Source organism: Anguilla rostrata, chromosome 14 (genome assembly GCF_018555375.3).
Source record: "Anguilla rostrata isolate EN2019 chromosome 14, ASM1855537v3, whole genome shotgun sequence".
In the NCBI taxonomy this organism is placed as follows: domain Eukaryota; kingdom Metazoa; phylum Chordata; class Actinopteri; order Anguilliformes; family Anguillidae; genus Anguilla; species Anguilla rostrata.
The window spans coordinates 26,808,584-26,833,099 of NC_057946.1; the positions used below are offsets into that span (position 1 = coordinate 26,808,584).

General features: G+C 40.6%; 1 protein-coding gene across 3 annotated transcripts; it reads right to left on the bottom strand.

Annotated features, from left to right (window-relative positions):
* Positions 1 to 1,660: 1,660 nt before the first annotated feature.
* lpar1 (lysophosphatidic acid receptor 1) lies at positions 1,661 to 24,487 on the bottom strand. Of its 3 annotated transcripts, XM_064307507.1 has the most exons (4): positions 14,487 to 14,642; positions 14,200 to 14,324; positions 10,862 to 11,617; positions 1,661 to 2,823 (listed from the first exon to the last, which is right to left on the bottom strand). In XM_064307507.1, the coding sequence occupies exons 3-4, from the start codon at positions 11,598 to 11,600 to the stop codon at positions 2,519 to 2,521; spliced, it is 1,044 nt and encodes a 347-aa protein (XP_064163577.1). In that variant the 5' UTR covers positions 11,601 to 11,617; positions 14,200 to 14,324; positions 14,487 to 14,642; the 3' UTR covers positions 1,661 to 2,518. The 3 variants fall into 3 exon arrangements, with proteins under 3 accessions (XP_064163577.1, XP_064163576.1, XP_064163578.1); XM_064307506.1 differs by lacking the exons at positions 14,200 to 14,324; positions 14,487 to 14,642 and adding an exon at positions 23,933 to 24,487; XM_064307508.1 differs by lacking the exon at positions 14,200 to 14,324.
* Positions 24,488 to 24,516: the final 29 nt, after the last annotated feature.

Genomic DNA, 24,516 nt, shown 5'->3' on the forward strand with positions numbered 1-24,516 from the left:
AAAACCATTTGAATCCAATACAAAAATACGTATTCGACCCAGGTTTGATGTCAATAGACACTCCGTTCACTTTCCTAAGCATGTTCTTTTCTGGCTCCTGTGAATAGAGGTCAGTCTTTCCCTTTAGATGTTTGCAAAGAACAATTAAAATACAGAAGAATGCAGGTCCCAGCCATGAAGATTTAGGAAGCTGGCCCAGGTCAGGAGCCAGACTGTAGGCCGATTGTCCTCAGGACTCACGTTTGCAGTGTGCTGCACATACCAGGCATTTCATGATCACTTCCAAGACACAGAACACGATTCATATGGCACCGACCAGACCAGACCAGACCAGAAGTTTTAAGCTCTCCGTCAACTTCAGCTTGTTTTTTTGGGAGCGTTCGAGTGGAATTCTGGGAAATCCGGAGCCCTGATAACAATGTGACATCCCTTTCACTCAACAGTGTGCGCAGACATTGGATTCAGGTACATCCTGTGGGTATGGAAAAAAAAATCCCATTGTCTGCCTCACTCGGAGCCACCAATGAAGGGCTGGCTTATAAATCCGTCCGTCGTACGCACGCAAAGAGAAGAGTGGCGATCGTAGCCCATTTCCGTTTTCCAAGTAAATATGCCCGTCTGTCTCTGATGAGATGACCCTGATATGATATCGCTGACCAGTAACACCAAAATTAACTTTTTATCTTGTTTTTGTTTAAACCCATGGTCTATGGTTCGGAAAAGTCGGAATCACATCCACATTTGTACATCCGTGCTAGTCCTTACATATAGATTTTTATTGGTAAATATAGATCGTTTTGGAATTTACACTTAAAATGATCATTTTTCAGATACAAGAAATAAGTGGCCCAGGCATCGAGATCATTTGCAAAAGTGAAGTCAAAACGAACCACTTCTAAAATGTTTCAACCCTTTACCGATTTGAATAAACATGGTAGCCTTAATCGGGATAATATTTTGTGGCTACAGGTCCCCAGTAAATCAAAGCATTGATAATCTGAATCTCATTAGAGCATTCAAAATTTAGAATTTTTTGGTGAATTTTCAAACAATACTTTTTTTCAACAGCCTCCCGTTGCAGGACACACAGCTAGTTGACACACAGCCCCAACACGCCTCAGCATTATAGTCTTTCTTCTGCTTTACATTCTGTGACTAGATTTAATTATTGCGAGGCCCAATAGCCAAATTGCCATAAATTTTAATCTGGCACATCCAAACAGCTTACAGTCTGCCGGGCCAAGGAAACTCATATAAACAAATGTCAGTAATGGAAACACTACTTTTTTGTGGCAAAATCTTTGGCCTCTTTCGCAAACCATTTGTTTTTGCTCTGGCCCTTCTTTTTAAAGATAAAATATTTTATTTTCTTACATTGTAATATGATATAATAGTGTCAAGACATGACTGTTTGGTTGAGTTTGATATAAATTAAGTTTTTTTTCTTAATGAAAAGTTAATGATTGTCTTGTAACATCAGAGCTTGATGTATGCCAATTCTCATTTCATACTCAGTCTTATAATTCTGAGGTTAACCACTAGTCCTATATCCCTGGAGGCACACGTGTACACACACACACACACACACACACACGTGCATGCGCACACACACACGCACACGCACACACAATGGATATAGTAAGTGAAGTAAAGACCGAGACAGAATTATAATTTTGTATGTTTCAAGTTAAAGACAAATCACATTTTGTTCCATATATTTGATAGTGAAATATATTTTGTGCTATACATGGTTAATGGTGGTTAAGGAATGTATCAAAAAGAAGTATCAGTTCTATCAAAAAAGGGGAAATACTCATCGCATGCATGCTTATGGAATGGACATAAATGCACATTACATGATCTGTTCTTCACTAGATCTGTTATTAATACCATTACATCAACAACGCTTCAAAAAAACGTAAGTGTAAATGAAAGTTATGCAAGTTTAAAAAGTTTTTAAAAAACAGCAGGTGGCAATGACACTGCCACGAATCAGTGGTCCCTCAAACTGAATTCAGAATACAGCTCAATCAAACAGAAGTATGTTTTCCAAAGCAATACCCCCCAAAAAAATAATCAACATGAATTCAAGTCAGTATTCAGTATATATATTCTTACGTAACAAATGAAACACTTAGTTTTATTCAGGGATTTAAAAAATAATAATCATAATACAAGCTACACACACTACTAAATCCACTGAATTGGTCCAGGTAAGCTGATATACTGAAGGCTCAAACAACAATAGAGTAACAAAGAGAATACTAGTCAGAAAATTCATACTGGCATATCCATATCCTTCACATCATAGATTAGTCCTTCTTAAATAGTTCATGGAGCATCAGAGATATTTCCAGTCAAACGGAAAATAAAAATAAAAATACTAAAAAAGGCACACAGTCCTTACTTATGAAATGCCCCTTTTTTTGCTCCCCAAAAGAGCTGGGACGCATTTCTCGCATACCATCTGGGTATTTAACAAAAAGAAAAAAAAAGAACATCGAAAACAGAAAACCTTTCACACCACGGAATGGCCGTTGTTGTGCTGTGGGCTGAGGACGGTGTGGTTGCTGGAGGAGACGGAGCGGTCCGAGCCCTCCGCCACCACGCCGTTGACGTTCTCCTGCCGCTGGCAGAACAGGATCTGCTTGAAGGTGGCGCTCATCTCCTTGTCCCGGTACGAGTAGATGATGGGGTTCATGGCCGAGTTGAACTCGGCCAGGAGGAGGAAGAACTTCTCGAAGTCCAGCACGTTGCAGCCGTCGCAGAACACGTCCAGCAGTAACAGAACCAGCGCAGGGGTCCAGCAAATGATGAAAGCTCCTGGAAGGAAAGGGGACGGAGGAAGGAGACACTAGTAATCGCAGTGAAAGGGAACGCTGCATTGATACTTGGACCCCATGATTGTTTAGTTTACTTCATAGATATAGCACAACAACCGTAAACTATTTTCAAATTGGAATATGCTAGAGTAACATTTATTATTATTATAGCTACTTTTCTAACACATTTACTCGGGTTTAAAGCATAACGACGTGCCGTTTCTACACCGTCGACTGAAAATGGTGCTGAACTCCTACCGCTTAATTGTAAATTGTATGTCTGGCCCACATCATGGTTTTCTTAGCTGTTAGTGGTATGTATTTTTGCCGCAACACCCACCACCGGCTACGTGTTTGCAGTTCTTTGAAAGGTATTGTAACTATGTCCATGAGTTACATTTTGAGGGCAAATAATGTGCACTTAGCTTGGTTTCACCTGCATTCTTCACAATAAAAACCCACATCATGTATGTCTGAAGTCATGGAAAACCACTGTCTCATTGAGAAATGACACACTAACAGCAGTTCTCACACAGCAATCACAATAAGACCAAAGTGAGATGCAAAGGAACAATTTTAATTTACCCACATGTGCATTAGACCGCATCGATGCGAGCATGCATTATAAATAAATACACTGTTTCTGGCTTCTAACAGAGAATGATCTCACAGTTCCTCTTTTTGCAATGACCTTCAGCATTGAGCATTCAGTTCATTAAAACAGTGTTGCAAAACAATTCCATTATCAGTATTTCTGCATATTTAATTCAATATCTTTGTCAGTTCTTTGGGTTCTCTCCTAAACAGTAAGTACCAATTTATCTGACTTCCATTCCAAATTATCCTTTTTCCCATAGAATATGTGAATAATGGACTATGATTCTCACGGCCTAGTACTTAACTTAACTTGTTAAATTAAAATGTAAACCATACATTACCTAATATCTTAGCTTAACATGTACACGGGGAGAAACACTGTTGACAAAACTGTCCTCCTTAGAGGGAGTGGAGGTGTGGTTAAAACTAAAAAAGAAAATTACAGACCTATGTACTGTATTAGTGGCTTAGCTTCACATTTAAAGACGGTACAACAGTGTTCATATACAAAACAGGTTTTTTAGATCATGGATACTGATTGGCTGAGACTGCAGTAACAGTTTTTCAAACATCCTGTTTGGAAACAGCATCACTCTACACACAAACCATTGCTTACAAAATAAATAATATTTTGTCGTCAATTAATTGTTTCTATACGTTGTAACCATGTTATAAAAGCAATACATCACTTGAGGCTGTATTGTATTGGATACGGTCACCACAACCGAGGTTGCCACTTAGCCCCTGTAGCCGTGACTGTATCCACGATGCAGCACGGCCTCTCATGCCATATTGCTTAAATATAAGTGTAGTTAGGCCAACAGAGCATGACAGGAAAAAAATGCTAGGCTAATTAGCAGGAAAGCCAAACAAAATCTCACACTGCCCCCCAGGCAAAGCTGTCTAAAACTGGGTCTGAAATGTGACATCTTATTTTTATTTTGAGCATATGACCCCCCCACACACACACACCTCACCCACCGGAAAAAAATATAATAAAATAAAAATGTGTGCACAGCCCTACGGAAAAATTATGCTTAAGGGAGAAAAAGGCATCAAAGTATTTTGCAAAACAAACAGGCCCTGAGCTGTGAGATTCACAGAGGAAATTGAACTTGCTTTTGTAAGACACAAAGATGTCCTAAAGTGTATCAGAGACACAAAATATGTTTATACTTGTCTAAAAACCGCAAAACATCTCAGAAAGCTGTGTTGGTAAAAGCCTGTTGGAGTTTATCTAGCTCCTGAGAGTACCCGGCATAACTTAGAAATGAGGTAAACCCAGACAAGAACAGCTGCATTTGCTAAAACAAAGTAGAGCTTTTGCAAATATCTCCCAAAATAAAGCCTAAAGCCAAAATATTTCATTCTCCTGATGTGACAGCAACACAGAAAATCAAATGTCACAAATCTGTACACATCTGACATGTCATTTCAACAAAAGGACAAACTTCTAATTGTTTAACTTGGAGGTATCCCACAGACCCCAATAAGTCCTGCTGAGAGAGACAATCTACAAAGACTCAAGTGAAACAGGCATCTATACATTAAATTACAAAAAAGAAATGGTTAGACATTTTTGGAAACTTCTGGAACAATGGTCTATGTTAGTAACATACCTACTTTAAACCAACATTTGGATTTCTATAAATTACACAACCGTAAAATGCTGACAAATGCTACACTTACCAGACCAAGCAGTTAGATTGACTTCTTTTTTTGGCAGTATGGCTAGAGGGCACAATGTGCAAGTTGCAAGGTCTGACAAAAACAAAACCATAGGTGTGTACACTTTGTTCAAGGTGTGTATGAAGCAGGTGCAGTGAAAACACAGAACCGTATCACTAACATTAAAAAGTGAAGACTAGAGCAGTTAAAAAGATGCGTAAAAAACTGATATTTTATTTTAGCCACTTATTCAATAATTTCATCCAAATTTGGAACGGTCATTGTACCTCTCATCACTATGCAATTCATTAAAATGCACAGAGTAACCATTCTTCTGACAAGACCGTTGAAAGCATGCGTCGGTTAACACAATATTACTGATGACAGTCAACGGTATTAACAACTAGTAACTAACATGACTTGAATTACTTTAAACATGCATATCTGACCAACTTACTTCCAAAAGCAAAAACTGTAGCTATTTAGAACAGAAGATGGATGCTATACGCTCAGTGGAATTTTAACACCAGTGAAATTGCTAAGAACATTCCAAGCATGTTTTAATGCAGACTTGGGATTAAAATAGTTTTGGCCAAAGCAAAAATCATTTGTTCTGCATTTTCTGCAGCCATTTGTTTTTCCACTATCCATTTTCATTCAGTATTTCATTTATCAGAACTTTTATTCCAGATAACACTAATAAATACTACAAACACATACACATCAGTGACATGATTTAGTCAATTTAGGCCTAATTCGTTTTTGGAATTTTGATTTACGAACTTAAAGTGAGTAGAAGAACAAAACAAATCCAAATTAGACATTTATTTTAAGGAAAATTAGACACCAAGTGTCATGCATTTATTGCATTTATTTTCAATAAAAATGAATCAGTGACCTCTCAGTAACTTCATCAGTGACCTCTGACCCTTGATATCAGAGAAGCATAAAATGTTCTTTTACAAACAATTGTGTCTACAGGAGACACCATGACTCTGCAGCCAAGCCGCTAATCCAATTGTGACCCACTTGCTCGGTAAATGTTATGACTAGAATTTACGAGAACCATTTCAAGAGAATAGCTCTCATTAAAAGACTATTTAGTTGCACAAAGGCTTATTATTTCATAGTGGGCTGGTGTACATTCTGGCTTTTAGCCCACCCCTTCTCTGAATTTCTTAATCAGGACGGAATTAAAGCGGGAATTCCCCTGCACTTTCTTTTGAAAATGTATTAGTGTGGATGCTTATGGTTAATTAGCCACTTAAAACCAAAGAAACCAAAGTAATTGGTGGAAAAAGTCACTGGCCAACAGGAGCAGAGCTAAACAAGCCTATCAGACTTTGCTTAGACAGCAGGTCATAATGCTCAAATCAGATTTGTTTTTCAAATCAAATATTTGTGGGCAATTGGCTGTGCAATAATGACACATAGCTGGCCTTTTCTTAGTTCCATCATGAAATTATGACATAAAGTGTGATCCATAAGAATTTGGAATTGTGCCACAATTGCTGTTGTTGTGGTTCTATACTCCAGTACATTGGATTCAAAATGAAACAATCAAGTTGAAGTTGTAGTTGGTTACAGAGCAGACTATCAGCGTTAATTTGAGGGTATTTGCATCCATATTGTTTGATCTGTATAGGAATTGCAGCCTTTTTCATACACAGTTTCCCCATTTTACGGGACCAAAAGTAATCGGACAATTGGCTGCTCAGCTGTTTCTTGGCCAGTTGTGTATATTCTCATCATTAGTTCATGCACAAGAAAGCTAACAAAATGTCTGGAGTTGATTCTAGGTGTAGAATGTCCATTTGAAATCTTGTTGTCTCAACAGCAAAGAAGTGTTATTTCCAGCAAAGCAAGCCATCATGAAGCTGAAACATCTGAATAAACTGAAGAACATACACAAACGAAACACTCTCCAGGATGTAGCAGTAGGTGTCAAGGACTACCATGAAGAGAAGATTACACCAGCCTAACCACAGAGCGTTTCATCTCAGGATGCAAACCACCGGTAAGCCTCAAGAACAGAATGGCCAGTTTAGAGTTTGCTGAAAAGTACATTAAAAATACTGCCGAGTTCGCAAACAAAGTTTTATGGACAAATGAGACTAATATTAGGGAATGAGACAAATGAGACTAATATTAGGGAATGAGACAAATGAGACTAATATTAGGGAAAGAAATGAGTGGAGGAAAGGAGAGAATGAGGCGACATGAAGACAATTGGGACAGCTTATCTGCTTCTCCATCATCAAAGTCGACGTCAACTATTGATGAAATAGCCATCATAATTGTTAGGCTACATTTTGGCCGAACCCACAAATCATGGAAACATCATAAGTTGCTTATGCTAGCTGAGGAGAACAGTGGTTGTGGTTTCATTTTTTGATAAATGTTGTGTGACTTTCCATACAAGCATTTCTATCTTCACTCCAAACACAGCTCATAAAGACGAATTCAAAAAACACCAATAAAATGGCAGTTTCTCAGACAAATGTTTTTGATCCTCGTTGGATAAGGTATAGTGCCTAATAATAATAGGACACACATGTGAGTTTGGAGTTACAAAAATAACTTTTTTTTTTCCATGCATGTGAAATGTTGAAATGCTTTATAAGCTTATATTTCATTATTTATTTTTATTCAATTAAAGGTGATCCCCTTAGTGAAACAACTGAACATTTTTAAAAAGAAGATTATTTTAGAAATGGTCCGGATGCAGAGGATACAAGCAAAAAACAGATGGGTAGAACTTCCGGTAGTTTCCATCTCTGATTAAAGTTCCCGAGATAAAGCAGGAATAATATTTTTTATAGCGTCGCAGAATCTGGAATCGCTCTCGCTCATCTGCAGAACAGATGTGTTCCGAGGAAATCTATCTTCCTCAATTATTGACTGATGATGAATTTCAGTCCTGCAGTTAGCATAGTGCATACTACATAAATAACCATTTGTTGCATTAGCTCAATGAACTTCAAATAGAAACGTTAATCATGTATGAAAGGGGATTGCGACCAAAGCTCATTTAAGTGTTTTAAGGCTAGTTTTGCTCTTCAACATCAATGCTTATGAGAAGAACTCATATGCACTGATGCATATGAGGTTATGTTTTATTGCGGCACATGTTCATCGCTGGATTCGGATAATGCATTTTAAAACCAATTTCAGCTTTAACTCATTTTTCCCTGTTTGGAATGTCAAATAGTACTTTCTAGGCCAGAATCATCCAATATCATCCAATACCAAGAGTGGGCAGGCCACCAGACCTCCGTTGGAAACGGCATTTTTGATTTTTTTTTTATCTCAGTGGGACTTCCTGGTAAAATAAATAAATAAACAGAAAATTCCTTTATTGTCCATACTGCAGGCTGCCGGCTGTGTTCTCCACAGTCTGCCAGCTGACATGCAGTCACGGCAGAAGAAGACCACACTTCATGCGTAACTGCAGTGAGCATACTGCTGAAGGCCTGTTCACAGAGGTGGTTCCTGGCACACTGTGCAACGGACAAGCCCATTGGCCGAAACCCACCCTTTCTTGGGTGATGCTGCAGCCAATTACGTGTCACGCAGCAGTGCCGCTGGCCAAAGTAGGCTCTAATGCAGCCAGGATTCAGCCCAACTACGTCTCTTTTCACTAAGCTGTTAGACAATAAGTGGCTTGTGACAGCACCACTGAATGTTGGCGACAGCAAAACAAAACAGTTTCTTTTCTTTTTTTTTTCATTGACAATCCACACATATCACACAAATATCCACAAATTCACAATGCAATTCACTTGGATGGCTGCTGTTTTCACACAAAATATTTCAATTAACATTTTTAAAAAAAGTTCTGCTATAGCGTCTGAAAGAATACAGATGTTGCAATTTGCCACCTAACAAACCGTTCTCAGGATGTTGTTACATTGTTTTAGTAATGTGATAAACTTGAAATGGTAAATAATCCCAGAAATTAATTTAAAAAAATAAGAACGGATACGTTTATTTCAACTGCGGAGCGTATTTGCCAGAAATTTGGGTTGGAACCTTTAATTCACAAAAAAAAGTCTGAGCAGTGTCCTGAAAAGGGACTGGGACAACAGAATCTTTTATGAAAACGTGCAATATTTTGTCAGCTGGATCCGGAAACTAACAAAGAGCCAATTCAAATTAGATATAAATGAAACAAACGGCACGATGAAACAAAGTCCACATGTCTTTCAAAATGCACATTTCTTTGATGTTGATCCCTGGCTAAGAATATAATATACTTCAATGTGTCACTCATTTCCTTTTGGCCCAAATACATCGATTAATTCTAATCAATGGCCAACAGAACAGAAATAAAATGCGTGCTGAGCTAGTAAACAAACTCAATTTCCATACAAAAATAAACGTACGGACTTGAGTAATAAAGGCATCAAAACCGATCTTTAAAAATTAAATTAATTTTGTTGACAACTATGTACTACATTCCGTTTGAATGTTCTTTAATGTCCCTATGGGATTCATACCAACTTCCTGTACTCAAACAACGATGACAGCTCCCCTCGCTCTGTGCGGCTCAGGCTGAACTCATCTCTTTACTTGGGGTCTGAGCGTAGACAGAGAGCGGGGGGGGTCTGATATTGATGTGGTGCTAGGCGAACACTGGAACTGAAAACAACAAGTGACTGACACTCAGCGAATTGAAGAGCAGCATTGTTTCGCCGTTTCAAAGCTCGTACGACGGCTCTTCTCTTGTTCAGCCTCCTCCGTTTCGCAGTTCAGCGTCAGAGCGGAGACAGTTACGTCTCTGTCCGTATTTTTGTGCAATTTCGTCAGGCGGCGAATGATTTCAATTAAAATCACCAAGGTATTAGTCACAACGCGAACACAGGTTTTAAATTATGAGTTGCGTTTTCAGTGGAGGGGAGTTGGATTTTTGAGACATTATTTACTAGAATTCAGGAAATCACACAGTTCACAAATTTTTCACAGCGCAGTGACACTGTCGCATTGAAAAAAAGCCGGGGCTTTTGGAGAAGTTGTAATGCAGCAAGCACTTCCAGGATCTTGGTAGTGACATCACCCTGCCTCACGGACATGACCACCACACGCCATCCCATAGCCCCATACACATTGGTCATTTCTTAACACATTATGTGAATGATTGTAAACAGGAATAAAGGTGCAGATGAATGTTTTTTTCTTTATTTAAACCACAGCACAAACAATAAATCGCAATAACCTCAATTGTTTAAAAAATAAACTTAAAGTGCTGATGTTTAAAGTGATTGACAAACTCAAATAAATAAATCAAACTCAAATAACTCAAACAAAAGTGTGTGCTGCTCCCGGAGGAGTACAGGGCGCGGTTTCACACACCAGTGATGCGCGGATCGTCTCTGACCCCCCCCCAATGAATTATTTTCTCCGATTTAGAGACCCGCACCCGATCACACACTGCGCAATGTAAGGGCACAACGTAACCCCGGAAGTGAATAGGGGGGGATGCAATTTGTAAGGGGGATGAAATTTGTTGTGTAAATGTATCCTGCTCATTGTAGAATCAGCAGGATACATTTAATAGCATTAAAGTACGCTATATTTTCCATGACTCTCATTCAAGATCTGTGGTAACTGAGCAGAGTAACACAGATGTGAGTGCGCGCAATACTATGAAAGAGACCTATGCCTTATACATTTAACACAGCCATTAGCAGTCACCGTTAGCGCCACTAAATGATCCTCAATGATCCTAAATGAACGCAATCATATGGGAGCGCACGTACGTTTCCGGAACTTACCTAGAACGATCACCACGGTCTTCAGGAGGCTCATCATGGTGTCCCGGTTTCGGCGCGGGCCAGAGCTGTGCCGGGACATCCTCATGGTCCTCTGGCGCACGTAGACGAATATGTGCGCGTAGAGAACCACCATGACCACAAAGGTGACCAGGTTGAAGATGGCCCAGAAGACCAGGTAAGAGTGGCTGTAGATGGGCGCCATGTTGGAGCAGGTCCGGATGGCGCAGATGCAGTTCCAGCCCACGCTGGGGATGGCCCCCATGACGATGGACATGGTCCAGATGATGACGATTACCACCACCACGCGCCGGTTGCTCATGCGCGTGTGCAGCTGCATGCGGAAGACGGTGATGTGGCGCTCGATAGCGATGGCCAGCAGGTTGGCCACCGAGGCGGTCAGGCTGGTGTCGATGAGGCCCTGCCGCAGGAGCCAGGTGCTCACCGACAGCCTGCGCGTGTTGGGGCCCGTGTTGAACATCAGGTAGAAGTAGGCCAGGCCCGCGAAGAAGTCCGCCGCCGCCAGGTTCGCCATCAGGTAGTAAATGGGGAAGTGGAAGCGCCGGTTGATGTAGATGGCCACCATTACCAGCAGGTTGGCCAGCATGATGAAGATGCACACGGTGATGCCCAGTCCCATCACCAGCCGGCTGATTGTATTCCATTCCGTGGCCAGGTGCTTGCCGCTGTTGTTGTAAAAGAAGGCGATCGTTTCGTTGTAGTAGCACTGTCCGTCGTCCATCGCGTGCTCTTAGGTTTCTGAAATCGAGAAATGCGTGTCAGAGTGATCGCCCTCATGGAAATTAACATGGTTTACAGACTTACCATTGCAACAGCAAGAGAGGATGTGTGGCAGCAAATTACACTGCTAACATATGCCCTAACGACATGCTCATTCACATTTAACTCCCCTATGCGACTGGTGCTTATAGAAACCAACATATTGTTAGTAAGATTGGAAATGTAGCATTACAGACATATTTAATATGATCTACAGTGAGTATTTTAGCGCAAAATAGGCACTGAGATTGAGCCTTGTGTGCTCACACTGCTGACGTTTTCAAAGTTTTGCAAACCAGCAATAAGAGACAAACAGGATGTTTCCATCTGGTGATTTTTTATCGTCGTCACTCCTGTAAAACCGTGGAGGCCAACCAAACAAGCACGCCACCAGGCTACTGAAATGAACAAACAAACTGACACACTGGAACACTGTAGTTAAAGTTCCAGACTCTCCCAGCATGTCGTCAGCCACAGCTCCCCTGGCTTTCATTTGAATTGGCCAATTCTCTCCTCCGGAGAACCCTTTGACAGGAAGTGGGCCTCCGAGCTATGGCCCGGGATAAACGTACCTCTGTAATTCAACCCTTACTATTTACGTGTGAATCAGGTACTTAAAAAGTACTGCCATCTTGTCAATTTGTGATGTTTGTTGTAATATGCAGTACCGGTTTCAGTTAACATGCGGAAGCCCAATCATTCAAGTCGGAGAGAGAAATAATGGAAATAATGAAGGATAGATCCAGAGACGGAAAATGCTAAATTATCTTTTCAATCAAGCATTCATAAATATTTCAGAAGATTCAAATTGGTTCATCTCTGCGATTTTCCTTCTTGATTTTGATCAGGCATAAAATTCAGTCTGTTAATTAAAGCATCAAATTAACTGTTTAATCACCACTCTGACTAACAATGTGATGTAATCCTTATGTAAAAGTCAGATGATGAGTTCGGAACGGGCATTTAAGAGAATTAGCACCAAAACTTTAAATAAATAACCAGCATCTTTACAAAATACTTCGCTAAAAACCATTTGTAAATTGAGTGGTACATTTCTAGTTGATGCATAGTATAGTATCACGATGAAAGATGACCATTCAAGTGACAACAGGAAGTGATTCTTTGAGGCTTTTCTTGAAGAGTTCAAGGCTTTTCATTTCCTTGAAAGAATGGACAAAAGCTGTCTTTGCTTAAATGTCTACGGGCAGACTTCCTCCACTCAAATGAATACCACAAAAAAGCCATTTTAGTACCACCCTTACAAGACCACCCTGTGTAGCACACCGCTTTAACCACAGTTTCAGGATTTTGTGCGCCGCACGCACACACACACACACACACACACACATACGCATGGACACACACGCACACACGTGTACACATGCACAGGGACACACGGGCACACACATAAGTAAACTTGGGCCCAGATCAAACCTAAATGTTGTGTGTTTTGTCCTTTATCCTTTAAACGAAGTAAGAAATTTTTATTTTACATACTTTTCAGGTATATGTGATGTAGTGTAAGTACTGGAACAAAAGTGCCCTTAGCTTGAAAGTTACTGACAATTAAGATTAACCAACTTTTTTCTCACTATGAATCCAGATCTTGGGGATTCAATCCAAACAATCGATTGAGGATCAGGACAGTCTTGCTTATTGTGTGCTGATAATTAAATATCCTTTTTTAGGAACGTAATATCACTGACTCTCTTTTTGCATTTCAATTTTTAAAATGACATATATTAAGAATATATTTTCCAATATTTCCACACGGTAAATATTAACTCTAAATCAACTCTTACAGTGTATAGATGGTCCCTATTGGACTCATACGGTATGTACTCTGTCAGAGTTGAAATAACACTGTTTTTATTTTTATTTTTTTTACTGTGCAGGACCCATATAGATGTGATTAGTCTGAAGCAATACAAAACATGTAGCATTTAAGAAATCATTTGTCTCAGGCTGCCCTGTTTCTGGAAAACGGCTGAATTAAAAATAAAAAAAAACCCATACACTGTGGTGTGTGACACAGCTGGAAATGTACGAGCTGATGATGCTTTTGCTGGTATGCAAGGTTTTCAAAATTCAAGAAAAAGCCCATAAGGCAGACCCAGCTAATGTTAAGACATATACCCCTGTTGTCAACTCACGCCGAGTCGATGAAAGCTTTCTCTGGAATTGCTTACGCAAACAAACTCCCTGGAAAGGAAACAAGCCCCCTGCCTACCTCACCACTCTATGGCTACAGGGAGCAACAATCACCGCATTTTACTATTCCTTCAGAAAAGATCATCGATAAATAAATCTGCCACGGCTTTGTGCATTTCCCGGGTTTGGTATATTCGTAACCTTGGAGGCGACGGCTAGTGTCGATGAATGGTAATTAGTTATCATCCTCACTGCTGTGGCAAGGCATTTATTTTCTCAGAGAGGCGAGCCTTTCGAGATGACAACGCCTCCGTCCACAGCGTAATCGCCTCAACAGTTAGAGGAGCAGGAGACTGCCGTCCATGTCACGGCCTTCTCGATGACCAGACCTGAACCAGCGCAGCACTTACAGAATATTCTGGAACGACGCCCAAGACAGCATTTCCCACTTCTGTCCGCTAAGCATGAGCTGGTTCTCGTTCGCATGGAAGAGTGGCGTCGCATTCCTGTACAAATCCAGATGTCGGTCGACTCTCTGTTCGAGAACCCAAATAAGTCTACCTTACATTTTACACGTTTTATGTGTGTTACCTGTTCATATACATTTACATGAAGGAAATTAAAATTCCATGTCAGACAGCACTAGGAAACCTGGTAATAAGGTTATGATGAATTTGAAACCTCTGACACAACTCACCTCCCATCTGTTGAAGCAAAATCAAATCTGGAGCTGAAATCATGTTACTGAATCTCCGGTCTTCTACAAATACTCATGTGAAAGTGACATTCCCTTAGCACCAGTTCCCTAGTGACACTTGTTCAGTCAAAGAACAGAACATCATGTCTCCATCTAGTTAAGCATTGATATCTGGCCGGCCTGCAAGCACGAAGCACAATGAAACCATTGTTTGGTGGTCTTCCTGCCAAAAAATGCAATGAAATTGTTCTTTCGCAGCAACCACGCCCAAAACTAAATGGAATATAGATGTCTAGAGGGGTGGACATATAGTTTGAGAGATGTTTTGACGTAAACAGACTAGGAAGCTCAGGATAGCTCCAATCTAGCTAAGGGTTTTACCCAGATATAGCCTGGCTATGTCCCAGTAAACTTCACTTTTCAATCAAATGTAGCCAGGTTTTTGCCAAACGTCCAAATGATACCAAAGTGAAAGTTTTCTATCTGGCTAGGACATAGCCAGGCTAAATCTGAGTAAAACCTCGGCTAAACTGGAGCTAACCTGAGCCAACCATTTATGTCACAACATCTCTTAGATTCAGGCTTGTGCTTGGGTTGTTTAAGATGAACCAATTGCTCACATTCAGAGGAAACGCAAGCTAATTTCTGACCAATCAACTGCCTTACACAATTTTAACAACTGTAACAATACACCAACTCCTCTTGTGTACTGAGCCTTTGGCCCATGGTGATGTGACAGGTACTAACTGGAAAAAAATAATTTAAATGTCCACATCACCCGAAGGGCTGCATTTAAACAGTGGCTTATATAGGCATGTGCAGATTGAATATAGCTACACATAACTGGCATCGTTCAAACTCAAAATCACTTATCTTAAAGGCAAGCATGACTGTATCTATAAATAATTTATTCTTGAATACAAATCTTGGCACCTAGAGAAGATGTTTGAACTGAGTGGAGTTTTTACAGAGAGGGCGATAATTCATCCGTTTAATTAAACCATAACACACGGCTGCTTTCTTGATTATGAATGATGGATAACAAACAGATCTTTTTTTCTGTAAGTTATGTCCTCTAAAAAAACACAGAGGTCACGGAGTCTTCACGGTGTCAGCGCTGTGCCCCACCATTCTTCCATCCACTGAGTCTATATTTAGTCAGCACCTCATCTTGCACACACTGTCTTAACTACTTAAGCAAACAAGTTTGTGTATTATTAGATTGTGCAGCTGAGAGTATAATGTATTGATACATAACTAGTTCAGCATAAGATCTTTTCATAACTGTGATATAAACTAAAATCTGACTTTTAAATGTGCATAAATTTGTATCAATGTGAATTTATGGCACCCATTTTGCCTGCAGTGCTGTTGCCAGTAGTTTCTTTAACGGTAATGAGTCTCTAGACGCACACTCTGCTGTAGCCCTGAATTTAATAGCATTTAATTATTCTGACTCCCCTGTACATATGTCTGCATATGTACTGTATAGTGCGTGCGGTGCTTGATCAAAGTGCAGGGAAATGGCTTCCACATGATACCCCTGGACATTCCTCAATTTCCAGTCCTTTATTGGCCTCTCTCTCTCTCTGGTATAACAGAAAAACAAGAAACACCCATGATGCATAAAACACATACATACACACACACATACATACATACACACGCACATACACACACTCAGACTCATACACACACTCATATTCAAACACGCACACGCACACACTCAGACTCACACACATACACACACACACTCATACACACACATACACACACTCAGACTCACGCACACACACTCATACACACACACACACACACACTCAGACTCACACACATACACACAGACACTCATACTACACACATACACACACAGACTCACGCACACACACTCATACACACACACACACACACACACACACTCAGACTCACACACATACACACACACACTCATACACACACACACACACACACACACACTCAGACTCAGGGTCGTCCTTTACACGCTCAAAATGATCCCACACCTTCGATGATTTCCTGCCCGACATCGTCAAATAACTTTTTGCATAGCTAGGCAGCTGACTAACATCTTTCAGATCTAGGTTACTGCAAAAATGATTTTTATTCAGACAGGACAATGAATATGAAACACGACATTAAACCTGGTCAACATTTAACGAACACAACTGTCTGTCAAAAATAGGTGACACGCCCACAAACAGTTGATTGTGGGGACGCGGCACCAGGTGGCCGTCGCCGCGTATAGTGTGGCTTCACCGCAAGGCCCGGTCCACAGCGCTTACCTCGCGTGTGCGTGACGGTCGCGGAACCTCTTGCTTTTCATTTCGGCGCCCATGTGAGCAGGTTAGAGCAGCCACACAGCCTGCGTGAGACGCGCGTCTGAGGCGCGGCTTGAGCCTCGCTGCTACGGCGCGTCATCTAGAGTTTCGGCGTGGAGCCTAATTTTCACACGAGGCCCACGGTTCGCAGGAAAATAGACAATGACAGCTGTTTATAGTCATATTGACATCATACCAGGAACACTACATAACTGACACCTTTCACAATAGTTTCAATCTCTGAATATGTCACGAAAACTGTACTGGTTGTGTATTTGCACCACGGTTAGTAAATTGTGGAAAACCAGATGTAAAATGTCTTCATAAAAAGTGATACTGTTTTTAAACAAATTGTAACTGCCTTGAGAAGGAAAAGAACTCTGGACTTTAAAAGAAAATGCCCCGATTTGGAACGCGCTGAAATTGAGATATAACTTTGCGTGAGCTGTAAAAGGCCTTGCGAGCTTCATTGATACAGTGTTGTCATTTAAGTGCCTACCTTCTCCATCGGCCGGGAGCACCGAGACTGATTTGTGGCTGTGAGTCGTGTTCTCGGCCTTGCTCCTGGCTCTGATCCTTAGAGGAGACGGCCAGAAAGAAGGCTACTTTGTCAGACTGCGAAATGCTATGCGGTTGCCCTTTACTGCTGATTAGCTAGCAAGTAAAATAGGGTAATCTATTTTTGTATGCTCTTTTTGATGTTTTTTTGTATTTTTGATGTATTGTAAAATGTTACAAAATCAATAAAGTGCTTTAAAAACCCTAATACATACACGTACACACACTCAGACACACACACACACACAAGCACACACAACCTAAGGGACGGCCCGGCCGGTCTCCGCGGAGTGCCTCTGAATGCGCAGTAAGATTTCTTTAACACATTGCAGAGCCCCCTGCACCCCGGCTTCCGGTGTCGACACAGAGGCCCACTTAAAATAACGAGGCATCTTTGAAAAGGCCTTTGTTGTGTCCTGAGGGCATGTGGTCACCAGACTTCGCCATGCGTAGCCCCTGCATACTGCGAGCGAAGCCCGCGGCTTAAAAAATAACAAATAGAAATATACGGTACTTCCTCTCCCCCTTTCAAATCCCACTTCCATTTTTCAGTTAGGCTAACTTAAAAAAATATATAGATGTTAAATAAGCTACAAAGCGAGTCCCTTTTAAAAAGCTCAAATTAAACAAGTAGGCATGTAGAGAAACACATTCGATCTATTTCCATGTAGAAGAAAGTCTGGAAGTGCTTCCGGGCCACGTTTAGATTTATTACAGAGCTAATGTGAGAAAGGGGTAGAAAAAACAATTGCACTGTCATGACCTACCGAGCAGCTTCCATCGAACTGTCAGAAAAGGATATTCTTGATATGCTTGATTCATTAATTTAACTATTTTAGCCATTGTTCACTATTATGTGCCACAGCATAGCTGCAAACATTAGTGCAATTAACAGTTAATTTGATGATACATCTTATACATCAGTGAGAAAAACACTGACATTTAAATAATCATAATTTCACCGTTAAAAATTGAATCTAAAACATACTGAGTTATATATTGTTCATGCCAAGGAACAACTTTGGTGACTCTGATCCAAATTACAGATTTTAATTTTAAAGGTTGATATTGATCCATTGAACTCGCTATCAGCAGTAAAGGGCAACCGCATAGCATTTCGCAGTCTGACAAAGTAGCCTTCTTTCTGGCCGTCTCCTCTAAGGATCAGAGCCAGGAGCAAGGCCGAGAACACGACTCACAGCCACAAATCAGTCTCGGTGCTCCCGGCCGATGGAGAAGGTAGGCACTTAAATGACAACACTGTATCAATGAAGCTCGCAAGGCCGAAATCTGAGATTATCAGAGGATGGCAGAGATTAACGAAGACAAGCTCCAATATGGAACGAAACCTCTGCAGGCATAGATCAATTTTGGGGGAGGAGCTGTAATCTGAATAAATTGCTTGCATGAGTCATTATTCTGTTTAAGAGATTTCTGCGCCACATTTTATACTAGCTACTCAAAACAGGCGTTGGTTTATTTGGGTAATGGATATTAGATTATAGGAACTCACTTGACTCATACTCAGAATATTTCAATATTCTTCATTTCAACCTCATTGTGCATTAAGTTATTCACTGCTAAAGGTTTTGCTATGACCACTGTCATATAATTAAGCACGCTATGTCATATGGTAAGCATGGTATAATCTGTCCCTCCAGGCTTGAGTAATCTTCACAGATGTGAGACCATCCATTTTGCATTAAGTAGGTGTTCTAATAATGTGCTAGAAGTTTCTCCTCAGTATTTCCATGAAATTCTATCCATCCTATTGGTGTATGTCAGGACATCTCAATGTAATGGAAGAGTACTTCACTCCCCAAGTTTATCTTACTTATTCCACAGCTGAATTAAGTCAGTGAGCCAACATAACAGTAATATTAATACTGAAATGGAGCAAAATGAAATGTAGCCATGTGGAATATTTAGCCTAAATGGACCACATAGACTTCATGAAGCTGGCAACATTACATATGAACTTTTGTACTTTCTACTTGCTTGGGAAAACCCGTCTGAGCAAGAGAACGGTTTTCCTGTCCTACTCCACAAGGCCCTTTTTTAAAAAGCACTGCAGAGTAAATACCCAATTACATTTCTGCACTTTTCCGTTTTGTTTCAAAACTCACGTGCGTCAACAGCAAAGCGTCTTCGACAAAACTCAGCTAAATTCAGCTAAGGGGGGGAGGGAGGGGGGGGGGGGGGGAGGACACTCAACATTGTGGCAATAATTACTCCTCAAGAAATATGCCACTGCGAGATGCAACGGCCCCACGTCAACAGAAAAACAAATGCCCTGAGAGCTGACCCTGCTGCCGATGTGCCATGTGTTTCTGCACCGGGTGGAGAGTCGGCGCTTTGGGGAATCAGAAATGCCTACCGCTGGAAACACGGGGCTTGTTTTCGCGCAAGTTCCATGCGTGTTTTGCGAAGTATTTGGGTAAATCCGAGAAGAGATTACATCGGTACCGATGGGTTGAGACAAAAAGTAAAAAAAAAAAAAACACAGCTCGAGCAGCTGAGAGCGACACCATCAAATGTGGAAAACGTGGCGCTCGTGTTTATTAATACGTCGACTTCTGCTGAAGTAATCGACGCTGAGGTGTTTCTTGTTTGGATTAAAGATCGTGTTCGAGTTCAGATATTTAAAATGTGATATTTAAAATGTGAAGACATTGGAAATTATTATTGATTCACTTTCGCAGGGAAGATTAGGGAAGGGAGTCTAGTAGCAAATCAAACTGCAAAACATTATCCATACTTCAATTATACATTACCGTTTCAGGCACTTATATAACCTCAACAGAAAAACATTTTTATTACAAGCAGACTGGAGTCACCAACATGTTTAGTCCTTTTATCAAAAGCACCACAATACAGACCTAGTACTTGAGAACGCACAGCAGTAACATCTTAGTTCACTTCTACAAACTACCTGTGGACAATGGACACTTGTTCAAATATTTTAGTCTCTGCAAAATAGTATTTATTTAAAGGAGCGCACAGACTCTCAACTTTCTGGCAGTCTCATACAAAGACTTGCAAAGTTTTCTTTGGAACGTATGGAGTGGAGCCCAGTCCACACTGACCTGTGCACGGAATTTCAGCGTGTGGAAATGTAACGTGAGCTAGCTCATCACGATAATAAGACCTAAAGCTGGTTATTGCTTTCAGGAAACCAAAGCAGTCTGCTATGTCCTGCTATCCCATTACTCCCATAAAGGCACACTGTCCAAAGTATACACGTTAAATTCTTCTCAGATCAGGAATCAAGGATTACAGGCATTACTTTTCCCCCTTACAAATATTAAATGATTGTACGACCTGTTGAACAGCACTTTATTGACCCATTATTTTCCTTGAGTTTGACTTTATGGGAGGGCTGCTTAAATCTGCTGTATATCTGGGTGTCTTCCTTTTCACTGGATCGACTTACATTAAAGCCAACACGGATTGCACTCTAAGAGCACATTGTGTGCTAGGCAGAGAAGCACACTTTTGCCCTATGGAGACACATAACACACTACAATTGAAAACTTCAACTTGGTCAACGATGTGTCAATGGACTTCATGACACCTACTCTTACAGCATATATACATGCAGGTCAGGTTTTCATTAACATAATCAATGGCTGTGATGGTAAGAGAGCAGGACCCCCCACCCACCATTTGCTTCTCACCTAGCTTTGTTAAAGATATAAGACAGGATATGAGTCATTTTATGACAGTTTAATCTCTCTCTCTTGTCTCTAGTACAGCTTTAACAGGGCCCTTGCACACAACTGCAAGAGCATACATCTGAATTCATTTCAAGCTATTCAAGCTGCTAAATCTGTACAAATATAAATGGTTTATAACATGCATTGCCAGAAAATGCCTCTCATATAGGAACCCCTGACCTGTCAACCTCTGACCTGTTGTATTCATGTTTCAGCAATATACGCATGAGAAACGTGACAACCAAACAACAGTTCCCCCACAGCAGTGGCACTTGAATTACATTTTTCATTTTAATGCAGATATTGTCCAGTTGTTCTTAAGTCAGGACCTTGCAGCCACTGCCCACGATACGTACTATAAACTACCGTGCGCTACGTCACGCAAGTGGCTGAGTCACGCATCGTGCCATTTCGCAGACGTTCCTGCGGCGGTGCCCAACCATCGTCGCGCTTGTTTCTGCATCCCTGAGGTGGCGCCACCGGCGCGGGACGCTAACTCGATCGCTGGAAAAACAGGGCTGTGACGGCCCTTCTCCCGCCCGCACCACCAGCAGAGGAAGAGCTGCCGCCCAGAGAGGTCACCTTCCTCCAGCGCCCCAGGCCGTCGTGTGTCCCCAGACCTACTGGCTTCACTGCAGGGAGGTAATCTGAGGCTTTTCCTGTCTGGTTGGCAACCTATCCTCAGACTACCCAAAGGCCTGGTGCTAGGAGAAATGTGATTTTTTTTTTCCATTTTTATTGAGGCACCAGTTACTTTTGTTATAATTTATTACAAGTTTTCATATCGTAATGTATCCCATATAGACATTGCCACTTTGGCCAGGGATTCTATGAGAGTTGCACAGCACAGCGAAAAGGTCACATTATAATATAACCAAACTGTAAATGTCAGTAACGCCCATCACTGAACAAGCCAACTGAAATCACTTTGTGCACATACAACAATAATTTAGTCTATAATATAACTTACTTTGACACCCCCACTTATTAAATTTAAGTAAGCTTTATATGAAAAATTAAATAAAAACTGAATGACATATTTATTTGTGATGAATGCTATGAATGTTCATGTTGGCACCTAAAATGTTTTCATACAAGCAGAATATCACCCCATAGGAAATGAATATGAACAGTCTAGTCCCTGTTGTTGAGTTTAAGCATGGGTGGCAGGCAGCTACCCTGATGTGCAGTTATCTATTGTTATTGTTGTAAACGCATGGTAATCTATTTCCCCAGCAGTGACAACATCATGCAGAAAATAAAAAACTGTGTGAGTGTGTGTGTGTGTGTGTGTGTGTGATGGGGGGAAGGGGGGCAGGAGGATCACATTACAACAGAATGAAAACACATCCCAACTGCTATGTCACAGTTAGAATCAGTATCCCCATCGTCCATCCTCATATATGTAAATATGGACATTTGAATGGTTGCTTTTGTCACAAGCAATTCAACTGCATGATTGATACTTTTGAATGTAATAGTCACTTGCGCTATGTTTAAGAATGTTAATTTCCCCTTAAATTAGGCCTATAAATGAACAATTACATTTAAAACGAAGGTCTCTTGTTCATATTGTATTATGACACAGAACCCTCAGATTATTACATTAATAAAGTGAGGTCACAATGAAACACACCTTACAACGCACAAACCCTAACGGATGCGAAGTAGCGTTGCATGATTACATAGATCAATATCAGTATGATCGGAATTACAAGCGACGTGAAATCATTCATTCTAAAATGTTAATTCAAGCGGAAATCAACAGAAATGTTTACTAGGAGCCTAAGTTGAAAGGCACGGGCATGTAACTGTCTTGCATTTACTTACAGTTCCAATGTTTGTGCGCAAAATAGGGAGAAAAGAATTCCGTCCCCAGTAAGGTACACTAAGGCGTGCACTTTGGGAGAATGCCAAAGCAACAGAAATGTTCAAGGACTATCGGTCTCCTTAGGCCAGTGATTTAAACATGGACTCTCAAACGGTCAAGGCAAGATTATAACCAGACTGCAGCAGGGCACAGAGATTCCACAGTATGTATGTAAACATTAAAAACGAATTGAAAACAGAAGCACTGCCGCAAGTGTGCTGTCAGTCTAACCTTCAAAGAGAGAGGTAAATGTTAAGAAATTATGGCTCAAAGTCAAATACAGAAAAGTCAACAGCTGCTTTACGACATATCCTTCGTACCAAAAATGTTCGATAAAGAATCAAAACATATATTATTTCGATTAATCGTGCGTACTATTATAACTAGAAATTAAAATTTTAATAGTTTATTTTAATTTCGCAATGGGTTCACAAATATACACATCTGTATCCCTCTCTTCTCTCTCTTTCGCTCTCTCTCTCTCCAAAGAAATAGATGTCATGCATCTATTTCTTGCTTTACTTCTCACGATTCCCCTCTTTCCCAATTTTAAGAATGGTGCACACACGATAACAGTGTTTATGCAAGCATTTGTCAAACACACATTTTCGTCCACTCATCGAATTATATTAAGATTGCTACTGTATTGGCAGCATTCAAGTCTCCGAGCACTGGACAAGTAAGCGTAAGCTAGAATTCTTTGTGGGTTACGTTAAAACTGCCACATGCAACACCTGATTTACAATAGCAGTTTGTTAGCCAACAAGTCACAGTATACGCTGGCAGCAATTCCAAAGTATCTACATTACAGATGCCAACTTTTGATTTCGCACAGGTGTGTGATAGCTAACTCAACTATACTTTCCAGAGAAAGGACCGATCCTTTGTCAAATGCAGGCTAATTAATCTTATTTCCTATTTAATTGACCAGTCTATACATGAATGCATAATACTGAAAGTACTTACTTTTTTGATACCTGTGCCCAAAATTGTATTTCCAGACTGAAGTTACTTGAAAATGGAATTAGAACTAAACTCCCAGAAAGCTTAGGTTCCGTCACTTCAAAAGGTTACTAAAGTGGAAAGCTCGATTTGTTTTCCAGTCATGAGAAATCATGTGCAATATAACCATCGTATTTCCATGAAGTTGCCTAGACCGAGACCGTTGCATATAGCCTAGCGGTGTCTCTACCTTAAAGATTCCAACTACGCTCTCTCATTTTGCGCTGCTTGAAAGTAGGCTTGTTTGAGATGACTTTCGGCTCGCCTCGAAAACAGGCGAGAGTAGCCGATTGCAGCCGGGGGAGGAGTCAAAAAGTCGGACACTTCTTGGTTGACTAGCCTGCTCGCCTCGTCTAGCAATGGCAGATATCGCGTTCGCGTTCTTTGTTGCCGATGAAGTGGGTGCAGTAGAAATCCCACTACTATTACATGAAGATGGACATCTGGCAATTTCGGCTAATTATAATTTCGAGACCATTGATAATTTTTGGCCAGCTAATTATTATTATGTGAGGGTATATGAGAACAGCTAGAAATAATATAACACT